At 37.6% G+C, this 20,801-nt stretch overlaps 1 protein-coding gene across 2 annotated transcripts in view; it reads right to left on the bottom strand.

Annotated features, from left to right (window-relative positions):
- VCAN (versican) overlaps positions 1-20,801 on the bottom strand; it is a 115,737-nt gene that overhangs the window by 86,047 nt on the left and 8,889 nt on the right. For both annotated transcript variants that reach the window (XM_043913544.1, XM_043913545.1), the window contains exons 2-5: positions 17,263-17,338; positions 10,691-11,068; positions 7,201-7,375; positions 6,989-7,116 (exon numbers count right to left, since the gene is read on the bottom strand). In XM_043913544.1, the coding sequence (XP_043769479.1) occupies positions 6,989-7,116; positions 7,201-7,375; positions 10,691-11,068; positions 17,263-17,332 (751 nt within the window). In that variant the 5' untranslated portion in view covers positions 17,333-17,338. The remainder of the gene's footprint in view (positions 1-6,988; positions 7,117-7,200; positions 7,376-10,690; positions 11,069-17,262; positions 17,339-20,801) is intronic.

Genomic DNA, 20,801 nt, shown 5'->3' with positions numbered 1-20,801 from the left:
TAAGGGGTTTCTGTCAAGACATTCCTACTTATTTAATTTTAGAGTGTAAAATAAAAGGGACTATTTATAGAAAACCCTGAGGATTCCATAAAAAAATATTAGAACTAATAGATAATTTCAACAAGCTTGTAGGATAAAATATACAAGGCCGATATTAAAAAATCAGTTATATTTCTACACACCTCCAATGAACAATTAGAAAAAGAAATAAAGAAAATTCCATTTACATTTACATCAAAAGAGCAAAATATTTAGGTTAAATTTAACAAAAGTAATGCAAAAGCTGTACTCTGAAATCTCTAAAATTATAAAACACTGCTGAAAGAAAGTAAAGATCTAAACAAAAGATGAAAAAATATCCCATGTTTATGGATCTAATTTGAAGACTCAATATTGTCAAGATGACAATACACCTCAAATTGATCTGGAGATTCAACTAAAACTCAGCTGGATTTTTTGCAGAAATTGACAAACGGATCCCAAAAATCATATAGGAACTCAAGGGGTCCAGAAGAGGTAAAACAGTTGGGAGTCTCATATTTTCCAATTTCAAAATTTACTACAAAGCAATAGTAATCAAAACAATGTGATAGTGACATAAGTATGGTCATATGGATCAATGGGACAGAGTCCAGAAACAAACCCATATATTTGTGATCGATAGATTTTCACCGGGGTGTCAAGGCCATTAAAATGAGGAAAGAATAGTCTTTCTAACAAATAGTGGTGGCATAATTGAATACTCACATACCAAAGAATGGATTTGGATTCTTATGCCATATACAAAAGCTTTTCCCTGGTGGCTCAGATGGTAAAGAATCTGCCTGTAATGCAGGAGACCCCGGTTCCATCCCTGGGTCAAGAAAATTCCCCTGGAGAAGGGAGTGGCTACACACCCCAGTATTCTGACTTGGAGAATTCCATGGACTGTATAGTCCACGGGGTCGCAAAGAATCAGATACAACTGAGCGATTTTCACTTTCACTTTCAACCCCATGGACTGTAGCCGCCAGGCTCCTCTGTCCATGGAATTCTCCAGGTAAGAATACTGGAGTGGGTAGCCATTCCCTTGTCCAGGGGATCTTCCTGACTCAGGGATTGAACCGGGGTCTCCTGCATTACAGGCAGATTCTTTACCATCTGAGCCACGAGGGAAATCCCTTTGTATATGGCATAAGAATCCAAATCCATTCTTTGGTATGTGGGTATTCAATTATGCCAGCACTATTTGTTAAAAAGGACTATTCTTTCCCCATTTAATGGCCTTGGCACCCTGGTGAAAATCCATCGATCACAAATATATGGGTTTGTTTCTGGACTCTGTCCCGTTGATCCATATGACCATACTTATGTCACTATCACATTGTTTTGATTACTCTTGCTTTCTAGTAAATTTTCAAATTGGAAAATATGAGACTCCCAACTGTGCTTTTCTTTTTCAAAATTGTTTTACCTCTTCTGCAAAGAGCTGCCATATACAAAATATAACTCAAAATAGATAAAAATAAGAGTTAAAACTTCTACAGTTCTTAGAAACAAACAGAAATAAGTCTTCATGACTAGGGATTTGGCAGTGTTTTCTTAAATGTGACACCAAAAGCACAAATTATCAAAGAAAAATTAGACATTGGATTTCATCAAAATTAAAAACTTTGTTCATCAAAAGGTCCTATTCAAAGAGTAAAATGCAAATCAGAGAATGAGTGAAAATATTTACAAATCATATATCTGAATAGACACTCTTGAATCTAGAGTATACAAAGAATTCCTATAACTCAGTAATAGAAAGACAAAAACCCAGTTAAAAATGAGCAAAGCTTCTGAATAGATAATTCTCCAAGAAAATTATGTACATGGTCAACAGTCATAGGAAAAGTTGCTCAACATCACTAGCTATCAGGGAAATACAAATCAAAACCACACTGAGATAGTATTGCACACATTAGGATGGTTATAATAAAAAAATCAGATTAAAACAAATGTTGGCAAGAACGAAAGAATCAGGACCCTAAGGTACTTCTGGTAAGAATTTCAAAACAGTTTCTCAAAATGTTAAAAATAGAGTTACCATTTAACCCAGCAATTCCAATCACTGTAATCCAAACAGGAATGCAATCATTACTCAGATAAGAATTAGGATATTTTTATGTGAAAAATCAGAGATTTGGGGGAGCAGTAAGAGTACTTTGCACCTCCTGGTCTGTAAGACTGCTTGTTGCTCTTCTGGGGGATCTTTGGTGGTCCTGAAAAGCTACTCCAGGAGGACAACTAAAAAAGGGGTATATCCAGTCACTTAACTTCTGTGCCTTAGTTTCCTCATGTATAAAAACAAAGGTTTTACAAAAATGCCTATCAAGGTTTTTGTGAGAATTAAGTTAAAGGACAATACAACCATACAACAAATAGTTTCTTTTCTTATCCTACCCATGGAGCTACTTCATAGTCAATCTACTCAAGTCATATTGAAGGAGGACATCATTTTCCAGAGGTTCTGCCGGGGTCCACTCCTGGACACCTTCCTCAGTGACTCTTAGAGAGACATTCAAACACTTAAACAAAAAGAACTCCAAGTTCAATTTCAAACCCTTAGCAAGGTGTCTTCATGCCTAAAGCCTCTTTGGGAACCCACAGCCTTAACTGTGATCTACGATTCTGTGAGTTCTAGAGACAATAAAAAGTTTCAGCATCTTCGAGCACCAACATCAATCAATGTGGAGAGGTTCTATAATCCGGAATCAATATTTGAAGCCATCTGCTGAACCACAGTGTGCAGGAAGCTATTCTAGTTGACATGGGGCATTTTAACTGAATCAACCCAATTATCACTAATTCTTAAATAACTCCCAGCAGTAAAGTAATCTGTAGATTACACACTGCAAAGTCCATTAATATTAAAAGTCAATCTGAGAATCCACAGGCAGGAAATCACACAATTTACAGATTTGGTATCTGATTTTGATCCTATCAAATCCTCTAAAGAAGCTGGAATTAAGCCCTGCTCTAAGACCTATTTAGTGGCATTCAGGTTTTTACCTAAATATTTTTAGGTTTTCATATCGAACCTGCATCTCCCGCATTGGCAGGCAGATTCTTTATAGACTGAGCCACTACAGAAGCTTACATTTATAAAGGAGCTCATAAGACAAAAAGGAAAAGTTGCTTTTGGTTTAGGTCAGACACCTGGATGACATGGAAGCGTTAGACAAGTCAGAGAGGTGACAAAGTTATTCTGATTTTGAAATAAGGAAGCAGTAGAAAAATAAACCTATGATTGTGAATAGGTACAAAGGGACCAATCCCAGAAAAGACAATTGCCTGGGAAGGCAAAAAAGGGAAATGACTGGAGAGGCCAGAAAGGAAAAAGGAGTATCTCTAGGAAAAAGTTATTTCTAAGAGACACCACAGAAAAGAAAGGAGAAATTCAGAGAGAAAAACTAGCACCATGGTGATCCAATGAAAAAAACAGATCCTTAGTAAGTCTGGTGAACAAAATTTGGCATTTGTTTTCAAGTACTGTAGAAATGGTAGGGTGGTGGAGGCGGTTTCCGAAAGAGACAAAGTTGGAAAAATACTGCAATTACCACCATGTAGTTCTTGAGTTCTGCTGTGTGTCTTACACTGGAATAGATTCTTCACTGTGGTTGGAGAGCTATAGAAGATGATTATTCCCTTATTTCTACCAGGATCTGACAAAAGTTTTTTCAGAAATAAAAATATTAGGTAATAGTTTATGTCTGGTGATTATAAAACAACCAGAAAGAAGAATTAAACACCAGCTATGTGACCCTAACCCTAAGAAAAGTGGGAGTTCAAAATCAGAAAATGGCAGTGTGAGCTGGAAGGGCCAAAGACGGGATCTTGGAGGCAGTCTGCTCACAGGCATAGAGAAGAGTGGAATGCTGGGGAGATGAGAGGCTTGTTCTCAGAGAGGCTCAGAGCACAATTGTTGGCAGGAGCCAGGGGAGGGTCTATGGACAGCTGGTGCACGTAAGCAAGGTCATATCAGGGAGAGGGAAACACAGCTGAAAAGTTTACCCCTGAGCCAGGATTGAGGTTCTTGATTGAACCAGGCAGCGTTTGCTTGAGGAGGAAGGCAACAGGAAATTCACACATACCAGGTTGAGTAGGGGAATGATTTGGCCATGATGATTGCCTGTTTTGATGGTCATAAAACAGGTCCCTTGAAGAACTGTTAAAGGCTTGGGGATTATTTGTGAGGTAAGACAGAAAACCAGAGATGAGACACCAAAATGATTCACAAACAAGAAATGCAGGTGTGGAATTCAGAAGAGAGTTCGGGGCTAGACATGCAAAACTAAAAATTATCATTTTCGTTTTTCAATTTTTTTTGTTCTTTTGGTGTCTTTTCATGTCCTGTTCATCCCTCAAGGCACTTGACTTACATACAAAAGAGTAACAATGAAATTAATTAAGAATTCAGCAGAAGTAAGAACCTTTTGAAAATCTATAAACTATAATAACTATTATTTATTGAGCACTTACTTTGTGCCACACAGTGTGACAAACACTTTATACCTTAACTCATTTTATGAGGTATGAAGATACCGTGATGAAAAGGGAATTATCCTTACTGACCCCACTTCACAATAAACATCATTGTAAACATATTGAATATCCTCTGACATGGTCAAGTTCCTTATGTGAAACAAATTAAAGCCTTGTAACTCTGCTGACACAAATTTCAGCAGTGCTTGAATTCGTGTTTATACTGATTCTTTCATTTTTGTCTTCCAACTTCTATGTGGCAAGACAAAAAATTTCAGATTCTGTCGTTTTAGTATAAATACCTCAACTAGAGTTATGCTGTGTTATACACTACAAGTTTTCAGTTATCAAATACATGAACATATATCCCAAGTAAATACACAACTCTACACAGTTGGTTTACCCTGGAGCAGAGACTGGTTTTACAAACAACAGTGGCCCTAGAAGTGACAATGTTTGTGGAGGTGGAGAAGAACTCCTATATGACTAATAAATCCTTCTCATTGTGGTGTATGCATACATCCTCAGAATGGCTCTTCTGACAGCTCAATTTTTCCCAAATACTAGTTATGATACTCTGAACAGATTTTAGGGAGCCGGCTCTTGATGGGAACAGCATGGCTAGGAATCCTTGGCAGGGCTTTTCCCACCAAGACCTGTCAAAAGTATCTCACACAGAATTTGTGGAGGGCATGGAATTTCTGGAGCTTCTGCAGAAAGTCCTCTAGACTTCAAAGAAGCTAGCGATTCTGTAGCCTTAGAGAATGGGGTTTCAGTACCTTCATCAGGATAAGACTGAAGAAGAGGCATACAGAGGGACCCCTAGGCACACCTTCTGGGAGCATGTAAATACATAATCCTAACTTTCTATCACAAAGGTTGGCTTGTGATGTTAATGTTTATTCATATTGGGATCAAATTGGCCACAGATTTATACCCGAAAGCCACCATTTCAATTACACTTGGTAAAGATTTTTTAGATAATTATGACTTATATATACTTTTGCAAAATCTGTCTCTGATTTAGTTCCAGTATTACCAGCATTCCAGAAATTTCTATTGCCATCACTCTAATAGACATTATTCCAAAAGAAAACAACAGTGATAAAACAAATTCCACCTTACTGAATTTAGGTACAAATTTCCATCTTACTGAGATAGCAATAACAAAATTTGTTTCCTAGAATCAGAATCTCCTATCAACCATCTCTTATCCTATGGAAAAAGTTAACTAAACTTAAACTTAAAGGAAGGAGATAAGCTATATCTTATAGCTAGAATTTTATAGATTATTTTCCCTTTATCTTTGTGAAAAATGTAAATTGTTAGTATCTGAAGTTATGGTTTAGAAAACACATGTATCAGTCTTAAATAATAGTCATAATAAGAATATTAAGATGCTAGAGAACCACATTTAAGAAACCTTCTTGGAATCAGGCTATCCTTTTCAAATTTAGGACCCCAGGCAAATATAAGCTGCTTATTTTCTAGCTCTCAGTCACTGAGGTTGTTTATTCAATTCATAGAATCAGAGAATTTAATTATGTTGGGAGGGACCATGGAAATTTTCTAGTCCAACCTCCTCATTTTAAACATAAGAAAATTGAGATCATTCTTTTATAGGTACACAGCTAAAATTAAATGTATAACTCAATGTGATACCTCTATTTATATATTTAGGCCTCTAAGATAGCTATTACTATGAGTGAACTTCCATTTCAAAAGTCACAGAAACTTCCACTCCATGTGTCTTATAATAAAACTGTATTGTGCCCTTCGGTAACATTGCCAGAAGAGAACTCAAACTTACTATCTCTAAGAGCCTCATTCTGTCACTGAGGAAGAAATGATGATGCCAGAATCAATCAGGCTCTAAGAATCTCTAAAGCAAGGCTTGTATCTTACCTGACTTCATAGTTCTAACAACAAGCAGAGTATCTCTAACACAGTGGGTGTTTGGTTTGGTTTTGTTTTTGGTGTGCTGATTGATTGAATGAATAAACGATTGCCTTAAATATGAGTGTAGCAAAGTGAACACAAGGAGAAGCAAACCATGAAAATCCTTCCTTGGCTAGCGTGTGTTATTCAGTTGCACTTTGGGATGTTTATCAGCTCTTGGATTCACAGTGGTTTGTCATCACAGGGTTCTACCTGAAGTTCTTACAAGAATAGGTACCGCCCTTACAGGTTTCTATTCTTAATGCTCTAAAAGTGTATTGGAAACGTTCCAATGGCAGCATGACTGAAAGCAAACCTGCCATTAACTAAAGACATTTCAAACCTACATAACCATTTACACAGCCCTCTTTCTCTTTCCACTTTAATTTAAGCTTATTTCACCACAGAATCATACGGTTATTTAAACTAAATGTTGCTGTTTGGAATCCAAACAAGCATGAAGACTCACTCTATCCCCACGTGCTCCCAGTGTTTTCTTGATTTTCTTGGGTCAAATGAAGCTAGAGAAATGTGAACATCTTACCATCCAGATGGTCCACGTAACAATACACATCGTAAGTTTCATGAGGAGCACGGAATCCGTAGGTCCGGACTCCTTCCCTCCCCATCATGTCTCCATAGCAGCCTTCTCGGGGAACCCGGATGGGATACCTGGGAAAATAAAGGACTAGGAAGTAACCCTTTATTCTCACTCCCGCAGTGATGAAGTAAAGCCTGTGGCCCCAGACCACTCACCTAACAGTCTGATCTGACAGCCAGCCTGCATCACACTGCTCAAAACCATCTTCGTAGGCGGCATGCAGCTGCTCTGGGGTGGCTATGACGGCCCCAATGTCCACACAAGCCTTCTGAGCCATCTCAAAATTCAGGGTGTACCTGCTGGTCGCCGCCCTGTAGTGAAATACAACCCCTGCAAAGACAGCAGCGAACAATTACAGGCAAGTTCAAGGCTCCCCACATACTGTGCAGTTTCTCATCACAGCAATACATCAAATGACTGACTAATACAGTCTTAAGACCATGATAATTTCTTTATTTTTACTTCATATAGCATTATGCAAAATTATGGTGATCTGAGGAACCCCAGAAATGCTGTTCACTCAGGTATCCCATTCTGCTCCATTAGAGAGTTTCCTAGTCAGGAATTTTCTGTTCCCACGTAAACCATCTGAAAAAAAGATTTAAGCTGCTAAATCCCAACTGGTGACTAGTTGTCCTAATTATAGGTAGTATTCAGGCTATCACGGCTTTCCAGGTGGTTCAGTGGATAAAGAATCTGCCTGCAATGCAGGAGATGCAGGTTCAATCCCTGGGTAAGAAAGATCCCCTGGAGAAGGGAATGGCAACCCACTCCAGTATTCTTGCCTGGAGAATCCCATGGACAGAGGAGCCTGGCAGGCTACAGTCCATGGGGTTGCAAAACAGTCAGACACGGCTGAAGCGACTGAGCACGCACAGGCTATCAGGGGAACCATGGACAACTAAGGGGAGTAGGTGCTGCAAGAGATAGAAAGAGTTAAGGAGGTCACGAGATCAACTCCTCTTACTTCATGTTTGTACTCAGGGCCAACTCCATAGAAGCATATAGAACCTTCACCAATACCACTTCTTCCAAACATGAAATATTGTGATATTTACTTACAGAGACAATATATTATAATGGAAAAGACACTGGAGTATGTAAGAGAAGGCCCATTCCAATTCCTGATTTGCTCCTAAATCATGTATAAGCCTTAATTTTCTCCTCTATTAAGTATACCTAACAGTGCTTATGTTATTTTATTAAAATGAAGATCAAATTAGATAAAGAATTTTAAAATATCTTAAAATAGTGGATAGGCTACTCTAATAAATGCTTATCATATTCACTAACTGATTTGCATAATGTAGGATCTCCACTTTGACAGGTAAAATGTATGATTTTTATCCAAAAGAAGGCCTGAAATAAAGTTCTTCAGACTCCCGCGGGTAGAAGCCAGGCATCCTGATATGTGCTTCAAATTCCACTTTGTTGTATTTTAGGAGTTGCATAAACTAGTGGTTCTTGAACTGTGTTTCAGGGTCAAAGAACTGTCAAAAGCCTGAGGAAAGAGCAACTGAGGGGGTGAAGCCTGGGCCCCTCCTCCCACTTTAGCAAGGGCATCTCCATTTTTAACTGGAGTAAATATGGTGACTCATTTTCATCAGACAGCAAAGTGAGTCAAGCTCATGTGCCTAGGAAGTCACTGGAAAATAGAAATTGGGGTAATTGGGTTTTATGGATGAGATCTGATTGTCATATCATTTAACACCACATATTTGTTATGTGGAATTAATTTTGGTTTCCAAGATATCTTTCACTCTCCTTTTATTCCTAGTAATTTCTTGGAGTTGACAACAGGCTCCCTCCCCCCCACTCCCCACACACAGCTTGACTTCTAGCTATTAAATTGTTTTCCGCATGCCTATCTTTGCTTCTCTCTTCCAAAACAGGTATGTGCCAATAAAGCATCTACAGGGAACAGACTAGACGTGTCATCAATAAGTGCCTCTGACCAGTGTCAATACAAAAAGGCCAGCACGGGTACCAAGTGGATGCACTGACAACTAGTACTTATTCCCCATTTCTGATATTTCAAAGAAAAAAAAAAAAACAAAAACACCGATCGAATGCTCTTCATAAAATCTGTATCTTTATAGAACAACTTTAAAACTTCCAGGAAGTATATATGGTCCTATAAGTACATTTATAATGACCTTTAAGACTTGAGCAAGACTTTGCATGGTTTTAAATTAGTCTTCTGCTGATCAAAGCTTCAGATAGCCTTCTTGGTAATTAAAAATCTTCCCTGTGCACTGAGGATTGGCAGTAAGGGGGCACAAAGGGGCCTCCATGACCAAGGCAGGGAATATCAGGCTGTATAAGTATCTATAATTGCTGGATAATTTGAAGACCTCATGGGGCTAAGGAGATTAAGTGGAGAATTTTCATTGTTTCAGAGGAGCAAGGGGCAAATCCATTGCTAATTCTTTAATGATGAAGATTGTAAGAAGTTGTTAAACTTCTTTTGGGATTTAATATATATATAAAATATATGTATATTGTGTATCTAAGTTTATATATTTTATATATATATATATATAGTATGTTACATTACACAAAAAGAGGAAGAGATAGATCAGTAGAAAAAATAAACCAAGACTAATCAAAGTAAATGATAAAAAGATTAAGAGTAAAGAGCCTAGGGTATTCAGTGGATGCCTGGAAAACATAAAAATGGATTTATAGAGGATAGCAATAGGATCTGAATGGAAAAGGATGTTCAGAAATTAATCTGTCACATCTGAAATTCAGAGTATTTCCTTTTGGCTACACAAGAAAGAGTTTTAATAAAACCCTTTGTATATGCTTCTGAAAGGTAAATATTTTATAGGCAAATGGAGGGTTGGAAGAAAAATCTGTTCCATCATGTCTGGGTATGAGAATTTTGCTTAATAACTTGCCAAAATATTCTGCTTCCAAGAGCTGTGGCATTATGTGTGTACCCAATTAAAGCAATTTTTCTTTGCTTTGTCTCCTAACTTAAATTCAAATGACATACAAACCACCACTGAAAGGGGGCTGAAACTAAAATGTCTCATTGCAAGACAGTGGATAACTAGTGTATTGACCTTAAAAAAATACACTGAATTCTTGTTTTGATCCAACTCAAATGTTTATTGAGCCCCCTTTTCAAAGCACTATATTAATATATACCATGGTACTTATTAGGTGCCTTATTTATTCAATGAAAGTTAAGATATAATTTATATTTCTTAAAAGCAAACTCAAGCATTTTAATAACCATGCTAGGAGAGTGAGAAAAAGGGTTTGTGTGTGTGTATGTATATATATGTGTATATGTGTGTGTATGTATGCATGTGAGTGTACACGCACATATACACATATGTAAAAACAATTAAACTGTAGATCAGCCTTTGCAGTCTTAAAAAATAATTGCTGATAGCTCTCAATAATGAAGTAATGATTCTTGAGGTATTCATTACATCTGGTATAAAGTCACTTCCCTTGACTCCTGAACAATTAACAGTTCATTTTTAGTGAAAGCCATGGACTACTGGGTCGATTGGTGTTTTTTTCCCTTTGTTCAAACCCTGAGCAATGGCTACTTTTGAATCTTGTTTCCCCACACTTCTGAATCAGGTGTCCTGTAACACTAGCTTCTTCTAGATTCCCAAGCCTTACCCTCCACGGTCAATGACACCGTGTCCTGGGTGTCTTCAATCCCGTACATGACGTCACAGCGGTAGCGGCCTGCGTCACTGGCCAGCAGTTTGACCATGGTGAGTGAGGCGTCGCCCACGTCCTCGGGGTGTGTAGGCACCGACACTCTCCCTTTGTAGTCTTGGCCAATCTTGATATTCCCATTTTGGGCCACGAGAACAGTAGTCTCCTTTAAATCTTTTCCCGTCTTGTCCAATTCAATCTTAGACCATTTGATTCGCAGAAATTCACTGGTGGTGTTATAACTGGGTGGTAAGGTAGGCATGGTTGAGAAATGACATGGTAGGTTGACTTTTCCAGAGAGGGAGCCCTTAACAGGTGGGCTTTTTTCCATGTTGACTACAGGAAAGAGAACATACAAAATCGACAAGCTGAGTCTATTAAATAAGTGAAAGGATAAGAACCATTACAGGGATTTGGTTACATCTTCAGTATGTAAAATAATTAGGGTGATTTTATATACAGAGAATAGTATATCATTTCAATAATGTTTTATAACAAAGCCAGGAATTAATAATGCTCATTAAAAATCTTTTTTGTTTTTATTTTTAAAAGTTTTTAATTTATATTGGAGTATAGCCAGTCAACAAAGTCGTGATAATTTCAGGTGGACAGCAGAGGGACACAGCCATACATATACAGGTATCCACTCTCCCCCAAACTCCCCTCCCATCCAGGCTGCCACATAATACTGAGCAGAGTTCCCTGTGCTATACAGTAGGACCTTGTTGGGCACCCACTTGAAATATAGCAGAGTGTATATGTCGATCCCAAATTCCCTATCACTTTCCCCCTATTTTCCCCCATGGCAAGCAAAAGTTCATTCTCTAAGTCTACGAGTCTATTTCTGTTTTATAAATAAGTTCATTTTTATAATTTCTTTTTAGATTCCATACACACCCTCATCCGGGTATACTTATAACACTTTTCCTATACAATATTTCTCCTTCTCTGTCTGACTTCACTCACTTTGATAATCTCTAGGTCCATCCATGTTGCTGCAAATGGATAATGCTCATTTTTATGTGCTAAAATATGAGCATTCATTTTAAAGTATTTGTAACTTAGATTTTAACATGAACAAAACAAGTGATAAAATAAGGCCATTGTAGGAAGGCAAGAAATCAAGGGTGAGAGGAACCTAGACTAAGCAATGAGGGTTTAAAAGACTTGACCAATGTTAGGAAGAATAGTTAAAAAGCAGATTTAAGTCAACAGGTGAGAAGAAGAAAAATGATTAAGATAACTACCACATTACTTTAGAAGAAATGAAAATAACTTCAAGAGGAAGTGAAAATTATCAAAAGTACTTCAGTAGACTAGAGCAGGAAAATGTCCAACACTTGAAGGACCCACTATGGTTCAGTGTTGAATCAAAGGCTTTCATCGTAATGACAAATCCAGCTGCAGTCGCTTTGCAGTGAAACATTACCTCTCCAATATATCCTGGGGGGTAATGTTGACTTCTGTTCACCTAACCCTTCTAAGCCTGGCTTCCCAGGTGGCTAAGTAGTAAAGAATCTGCCTACAATGCAGGAGATGTGGGTTTGATACCTGGGTTGGGAAGATCCCCTGGAGGAGGGCATGGCAACCCACTCCAGTATTCTTGCCTGGAGAATCTCATGGACAGAGGAGCCTGGCGGGTTACAGTCCGTAGGGTCGCAAGAATCAGACATGACTGAGCGACTGAACATGCACACATGCAACCCTTCTAAAGTATTAATCTACAGAATGCCTTTCTGCTTAAGCCCTTAAACTTTTAATGAGAAAGAACACTTCGACTATAATTCAATACCATTACATACAAATAAATAAATAAATAAAACCCACATTCTTTCACTCATATAGGGATCTATACCTCTCCTCCCCATCTTGCACCCATCTCCCAGTCTCTCCTTGTTGGTGAGACAATGTGTTCATAATAGAATATAAATTATAGTGCACAGGGAACTCCCATTTCATGCAAATATGATGAACAGTAACAGTAACCTCTAGGTGGAGTAAAATAATATTTCTTAATTGACAAAATGATGTGTATCTAACACTTGGTGTGTTAGTGGTTAAAGGCATTAGTAACACATCTCAATATGAACATGCATTAGAAATGATACAGATGCTAAAGACTAAAATTTAACTTCAAAAGGACTGGATCCCATTAGGGAGCTAAAGACAACAAAAAGACATCTTGTACTATTTGTTGTTGTTGTTGTTGTTTTGGCAGAGAATAGGGGTCCTGAGAAGGAAAGAGGTGAGAATTTTATGAACTAAAAATGTCTTAATTTGTACCCATCATATGTTCTAGGAATTCCTACTTCCTCCCTGAAGAATTATAGATGATTAACCTCACAAATAAAAGACAGCTTTTTAAATGGAGAATAAACATCTTTACCATCGACATCAATTGTGGTATAAATTTATAAGACTCTTTGATTCAGCCCAATCTATTCAATTGGGAGGTTTTTGACACTTAAGAGCATTTCTCCATAACTGTGCTGTAATGAAAAGATATATTGGAACAAAATAATGTCAAAAGGCAATTTTCCAAGGGTTATTTATTGTTCTGGGTATTTACAGATACAAGAAAGCTAAAAGCTGCAGTTGTATGTAAATATGTATTCATGGAGAATCCAGTCTTATCAACAAGATTAACAAAAAGCTGTGTGGCCAAGTCTTTTGTATATGAAATCTTGGGTCTTAATGCACTGGGTAATGAGAACTAAGTTTACGAAACACAAATATTTTAAGAAAGAAGTTTAGTAGCACAGAGGATAATGTTTATCGACTATGCATGTTAAAAAAGAATGCTACCTGCAAGAACTTGTCTGAAATTCTGACAGTGCAAGAAATAAAAATGAATGCTAACAAGAGTTCACCATTCAAGTCTGTGGTCTAAATGAATACTGTAAGGGAGAATACTCCAAATAATGAATAATCAATTATGCTTCATTCTATGTCAGAAAATTCTGCAGAGCAAGAATGATGCAAATTCTGTCTACACAATTTAATCAAACACACACACCGACCTTGGCCTAGAAGTGCCAGAGTGAGACTAAGGGAATTTATTACCCTCTCAAGTATTAATATCACTCCCTCTTTCATTCATTTACTTGTGACTGTGCATGACTCCATTTATTATATTAGAGGAATATCCAAATAACAGAGTCAATGGTAAATAATCCATAAAAAAGGTATTGTTAAATCAGAGTTCCTTATGCATTAAAATAAAGCCAGTAACCAAGAGACAAAGTGTTCATTAATTACTCACCTTTCAAGTGCCTAGACTTAAACAGAAAAACCCTTAAGATGAGAGTACTTGTGTTGACCCAACTAGCTATTACTCTGTGCTTCACTGTGAACTTGGCATATATATTTCATAAGTATCTTACATTTTCAACTTCATCCCTTTGAAAAAATGAAGATTCTTCTGAAATTAGCCCCAAACTAATGATATTGCTTAATAGTTTTCACCAATTTACAAAAAAACCTGATGCTTGGGGTAAAGTGCAGTACACTGGTGGAGAGAACGGACAGTGGAACCAGATTGCCTGGGTTCACCTCCAGGCTCCATCACTAAATTGCTGTGTGATCTTCTACATTAGTTATGTCGATATATCTTTTGGTACTATTGTTTCCTCATTTGCCAACTGGGGAGAATAAAGCACGTGTCTCATGGAAGAGTTAAGATTAAAAAAGGTTAACAAAGTAAAATACTTAAAGCCTAACATGTAGAAATTACTCAACATTGTTAGCTGTTATTACTATTTAAAATATCATCAAGGAGCTATACCATAAGGGTTGGTTTCCCTATTATTTGTGTGAGTTCCTTCTTTCCTTCTTTGTTTTAAGTGAAAGGGTGATGATCCTGTTTCTCAAAGTCCTCCCACTACTTTTTCTGTAATTTCCTTCTATTACGACCCAACCAAATCAACTCCCTTTTCTCCATCTTTTTTCTGTGTCCTCCCTCTTCACTCAATGCTGTTATCCTTCCTCTCTGTCACCTTTACTTCCTAAAAATGCTGAAGAGGACAGCTTCTTGGCCGTTGGATTGGTGGAGCCTAGACGCTGATGGCCATCCAGGTCATTCATTGTGGTATTCACTCATTATTTATTTATTAATTCACTTATTCACTCAACCATAAATTGATTAAGTGCTAGCAGTGTGTCAGGAACTCTGCTAGAAAATAAAAAAACAGCTCTCTTGAAGTCATAGTCTGCTTGGGAAGGAAAACAAGGAATAACTTATCCTCAATGAGTGGTATGGACTATATAGTAGCTGTCACAGCACAAGGGACAATGAGAAATAGAGAAAGGGCTTTAAAATTGCCTGGAAATAATTTGCGGGATGAGAGGTGGGAGCCATCTCAGAAGTCAGCTCATCCTTGATTCCTCTCTCACCCTCACCACACCACATCCCATCCATGCACTGGTCCTAATCCTCCATCTCCACCTATCCAGTTCCCTTCTCCCCAGCTCTCCTGCCACCACGTGATACAAGCACCCCATCTCACACACAGGTGATCACAGTAACCTCCTAAGTCATCTCCCTGCGGCCACTCTTTCTCTCCTACAGTCAAACCGACATAGAACAGCAAACATGGAACTTGGAAAACATTCATCGGCTTACCTTTCACTGGCTGAAACCCTTTAGTGCTTCCTGGGAATAAAATCCATTTCTAAAGTTTACCATGCTTACATGGATAAGAAGTGTAACCATGGTAAAGTTCACACACTCCTGGGACAGCCTTGGTTCTTCTCCCAGTTCTGCTACTTATTGGTCTTGTGACTTTGAGCAAGTCACTTAGGTTCTCTGGATCTCAGTTTCCTCTATGGATAGTGAATGTTTCAATAAACTAATGTTAAGTGTTAAAACTGTTCCTGGCTCATAGGAAGCTCCTTCTTGTAAAAAAAAAAAAAGTTCATTTGCGTATAGTTGCTTTACAATGTTCTGCTAGTTCCTGCTGGCAGCAACGTGAATCTGTTACTCCTATACATATATCCCCTCTTTTTTGGATTTCCTTTCTGTTTTGGTCATCACAGAGCATTGAGTAGAATTCTCTGTGCTTTACAGAGCGTTCTCATTAGTTATCCATTTTATACATGGTAGTGTATATATATCAGTCCCAATATCCCAATTCATCCCACCCCACCGGTGTCCACCCAGATTTGCAAAGTAGAAATAGAGACATGGATGCAGAAAAATAAACATAGGAAGCTCTTTTCTGAGTGTCAGATAGTGTTTCTATTTACATGAGCTGATTTCTGCCTATCTCTCTATCTAGATCTCCTGCTTTTTCCTTGATCACTGCTCTCCAAGGGCAGTGACCTTTCTATTGCTCAAACACACTACCTAACTTGGGCCAGATCTTAGCTGGCTGGCTCCTTCTTGTCATTCCCACGTCAGTGTAAGTATTACTTTCTCAAAGATGCCTTACCACCTCCCCTGCCTCCACCCTAAGCCACTTTCTATGACGTCACTCTGCTTTATTTTCATCAATTCAGAAGTACTTGGATTGTTGGTTTACTTGTTTATCGCCTACCTCATGTAACTAAGGAGATTAGGCTTAATGAAATCTAAGACAATGTATGACTCATCCACTGATATATCCCTGGAGACCCAGACTAACACATAGCACGTAGAATCTGTTCAAACAATGGATAGATAAATGAATGGATAGGAAGGATGGATGAAGAAATAGATTGAGTGACACAAGTTTTGAATCTTAGAATGAACTGAAGTGGAACTGTAGAGGACAAAAGAAGGGACTGCTAAGCAGAAGGAACTGCATGGGGGCAGGGGAAGGGAAATAAGGTATAAGGAAAAAATAAGGAATAAGAATGGAAATTATAAATCATAAATTATTTCAGAGACTCTGAAGCAGGCAGTGAGTGTGAGAAAGAAGCAGAAGCTGAGTCTAGAGAGACCCTTGATGGGAGCAGGTCACTGATACTCAGCATAGATTCCTTCTTCATGGACCAAGAGTCTACAAATTTGGAATCACAAAACTCTCATTAGGTGGACATATAATTTAAAGCTAAGAAAAACAGTGCATGTGTACTTATCCAGTTACAAAGGAGAAAGAGAGAGAGAAGAAAAGAGAAAAAGAAAGAAATGGAGATAGGGGTAAAAACTTGTCTATCAGGCTTCTCTATATGTTCTTGATTTCTTTCAAATTGTATCCCTCTGAAAGTTCGATAGTCTTTTTTTGAATGTAGAAAAGCCTTTGAGTGGTGTCAAAAAGAGTGGAACCTTAAAATATGCCCAGCCACTCAAATGAGCCTTTTTGCACAGTCTGAAAGTAATCTGGGAAGTTACTGAAAGCCCACTTTCTTCTTTAGCATCCTGTTCATTATTTTGTTATAACTGATTTATTTAAAACCACCGTTTTCAGCCTAATGATATTTTAGCTAAAAGTGTTCTGCAATGAATAGATAAAAAATTCATCCTTTATTTTAATGATTCCATAATCACATTCCATGCCCCAATACTTTAATTTTTATTTCAGTTAGTCCTAAAAAATGATTACCACACTCACCTTTCTGTAGCGCATGGGCTGCTATTAAGGTAGAGCACATCCATAAGATGCTCTTTATATTTATCAACATCTTGTCCTAGAAATGAAAAAAAACACAAAGTAAATCATAAGCATTCAGGCTTGTGGGAGGCCATACGTCACGTGCTATTTGTGCATTATATGTAACAAGAGTACAAGAAGCTGCTCCTCTTGGGTTGTAAACACAGGAGGAGACTTGCAATAGGAGAAGTTGTCCCAACACTTTAATTATTAGTTTGACTCTCACCCAATGTGGTCGTTACCAAAATAATTCCAGAGCCCAAATTGGGGACATATAACAATGTGGATGTGTGGGGCAACCGCAACGGGGTAGGCTGTTGGAAGAACAATATAGACCACAGCCTAAGTAACTAGTGGCTAGGAACTGGAACAAGGAGGGAAGGGCGACCACAAAATCTATTTAGAAACAGGAAGCTGATCATAGATGGAGCAAGAGAAGATGGGGAAGCAGTTGGGAGAGATGTGGAAAGAAAGAGATTTGCACCAAATGTGAAGTATGTGGAAACCCATTGCTGATTCATGCACATGGTACCAGGACAGAGAATAAGGACCACAGCAGGCTTTTTAAAGCACAGACTCAATTTAGTTTCTAGGAGGCTGAGCAAACAAAATAAATGTATTATAAGGAGCTGTTAATTACAGAAAATGCCAGTGCTAGCCATGAGTTTTAAAGTAGTTCCAATGGTCTGAAGGGTAAAGGATGAAACAAAACACCCTGTACTGAGAGTCAATAAGCCCTGCCCTGGCTTTGCCATTAATTTATTGTGTGACTTTGAGGAAGACATTTAACAAATCTGGGTCTCAGAACGATCCCTTCCAGCTCACATTCCCCTTCTGCTATAATTATGAGGAGGATAAGCATCATTGTTGGGGACCATCTCGAAATCAAAGAGCTAAACTCAAAACAAACCACAGAAGACTATTTGATCTCAACAGCTGTTTCCTCCCCAGTTACATGTAGAACTCCTCTGTAACAGCCCTCAGTGGTTGGCTACCCAATAGCCAATCCTCTCTCTTTTCCAATAAAACTTTGATTCCATTTTAATATCTATGCTTCTTCACATGGCCATACTTTGGTGGAACCTGGGTCAAACCCCAGCCCAAATGGATGATCCTGGTTATTCCAAGCCGATTACACAGGTCCTATTTCTTTTGCCAATGACTGGTTTCGGAATGATCATGTGATGCAATTTTGGCCAAAGAGATGTGAGAAGATCTTGAATGGAGTAGTTGCTTCTGGGAAAGGTATATTCATTTTAAGAAGAGCAAAAGGGAAATGATGGTTGCTTTTCTTCACTGGACATTATCAAGATTGGATATGGTTTTGTGAAACTGTTGTACCCATGTTGCATCCATGAGCATATAAGGTACCCTCTGGGATGAAGCTGAGAGACAATCAGGAGAGGCAGGGCTGAAGTGCTCCGGCATTAGACTGACAGCCAGCCATACCCTTGAACTTTCTTTTATTAGATAATAAATTCCTTTATTATTTAAACCCAATAAAGTCAGGGCTTTTTGTTAGCCAGTGTCACTGAAAGGCATCCTAACTGACATATATTTGAGTTGGTGCCCTATAACTTCCCAGAAATTATCTAAATTCTGTATTATTTAGAAAACCTAGATTAAAATCTTGTAAGAATCCAAGTCCAATTTGGGCTCAAATTCAATTTAATAATTTACATCAGTTATTCCTCTTCCCTTGATATTCTTGTCCATTTAATTGCTTTATTTTATATATCTTGAAATAAGTGTTAGAATCTTTCTAAAAGAAAATTATAGAATTCTACATATTTCCTGAAGACCAATTTTTTAGCTAACACATTACATATCTCATATTTTCCATCAATGAGCCATCTGATACGTCACAATGAAAAGTATATAGTTGATAATCCTAAATTAACCTTGCTAATTAAGCTTATTATTTACCATATAATCACTGAGATATGCTAATAAGTGTTGTTATACACGAACTGGGAATTAGGTTTCTACTTTCCTTGATTTTTTTACAAGATATCACAGCAAGTAGGAAGTATATACCTATATCTCATTACTGTAACAGTATTTCAGGAAAAAAAAAAAGATGTCAATTTCACACACCCTAAAGCTTCCAACAAAATGAAACTTTAGGTTGTATCATATAACACCATAAAGACAATGTGTTCCATGAGTACTGAATCCAAATAAGAAACTTTTCTTTAATTGTGGTTACAAACAATAACTTACTATTCTCCTTCAAGAAAAATTTTTTCTCAAATTTTTTTTCTTTTTTTCAGAAAACATTTATAAGCTTAACATTAAAAGTCTGGGCTCCATTGTCAAAGAGCCCTGAATTTGAGTTCTGAATTTTCTGCTTATGCTCTGAGATTTGGGGTGAGTTACTAAATAGTACAATGAGAACTGATAAAATAATGCATATAAAATATAGCTTGGTGATACACAGTATATTCAGTACTCAGTATTTATTATTAAATTTTTTAACTCAAGCTTTCTACCAGTGAGAACTTCCTGGTTTCATATCACTAGTAGTAAAAAGTATATTTAAAGCTTTTGGATTTGAAAATTATAACCTGGGTTATATATATATATATAACTTTATACATTTTAACTTTATACATATATATATATATATAACTTTATACACTATAACTTTATACACCTTCATGCTCACAGTAAATTGTCCTATAATTTATCACAATGTCCTTTGAATCATTATTTAGAAATATATTTTATCTCCTATGTAGAACAGTAGCTTTCTGAAAAGCAGAGTCAGTGTCATATTTAACTTACTAATTCCCACAATGTTTCCACAGTGCCAGCTTGAGTCGTTGCTTTGAGGGAGGTTTGCTGACCAAATGCATGACCAACACCCCCTCATTTCCTATGCAGAAATACACTCTGAAGAGAAGCATCAGCAATCGCTTTAAACATGGGTGAGTGGGTTAATTAACACCTGAAATACAATTAATATTTGCCATGACTCAATAATAACTGATGTTTGCAATATTTGGAGTGTCAAATCTTGTAACAAAACCAGTGGAGAAGATGCAATCCTGACTAAGAATGGGTCTTCTGCATCGCAATTTTCCACCCAAAGCAGATACTAAAAGTCTAACTCTTTTATAAGAATACTCCATCCTTATAAAAGTGGCTTTTTTTTTTTGCGAGAGAGGAGGAAGTAGTTCTTCATCTATTCAACAAGTATACTCATCACTTGCCCAAGTAAGACTCCAGTAAGGCAAGGTTAGGTAAGGAAGTTGGTGCATTAAAAGTGCAAGGGAGAGATCAGTCATATTTTAAATACATTTGCGTAAATCAAGTTGCCAATATTTAAAAATTGGAGTGTTCACACTAAGGCACCCCGATCTCTGACTTCTTTTGGAAAATCAGACCGAGCAATTAGAGGTCCATATTCTAGCTGGCCAATCATTAGCACTAAGCAAGCAGCAGGCCCTGGCCTTGGCTCGTGAGCTCAAGGTTATCAATGGCCCCAGCTGGCCTCT

Source organism: Cervus elaphus, chromosome 9, assembly GCF_910594005.1.
Source record: "Cervus elaphus chromosome 9, mCerEla1.1, whole genome shotgun sequence".
In the NCBI taxonomy this organism is placed as follows: domain Eukaryota; kingdom Metazoa; phylum Chordata; class Mammalia; order Artiodactyla; family Cervidae; genus Cervus; species Cervus elaphus.
Note: the sequence above shows the minus strand (reverse complement) of the source record. Positions and strands in the feature narration are given on the sequence as shown.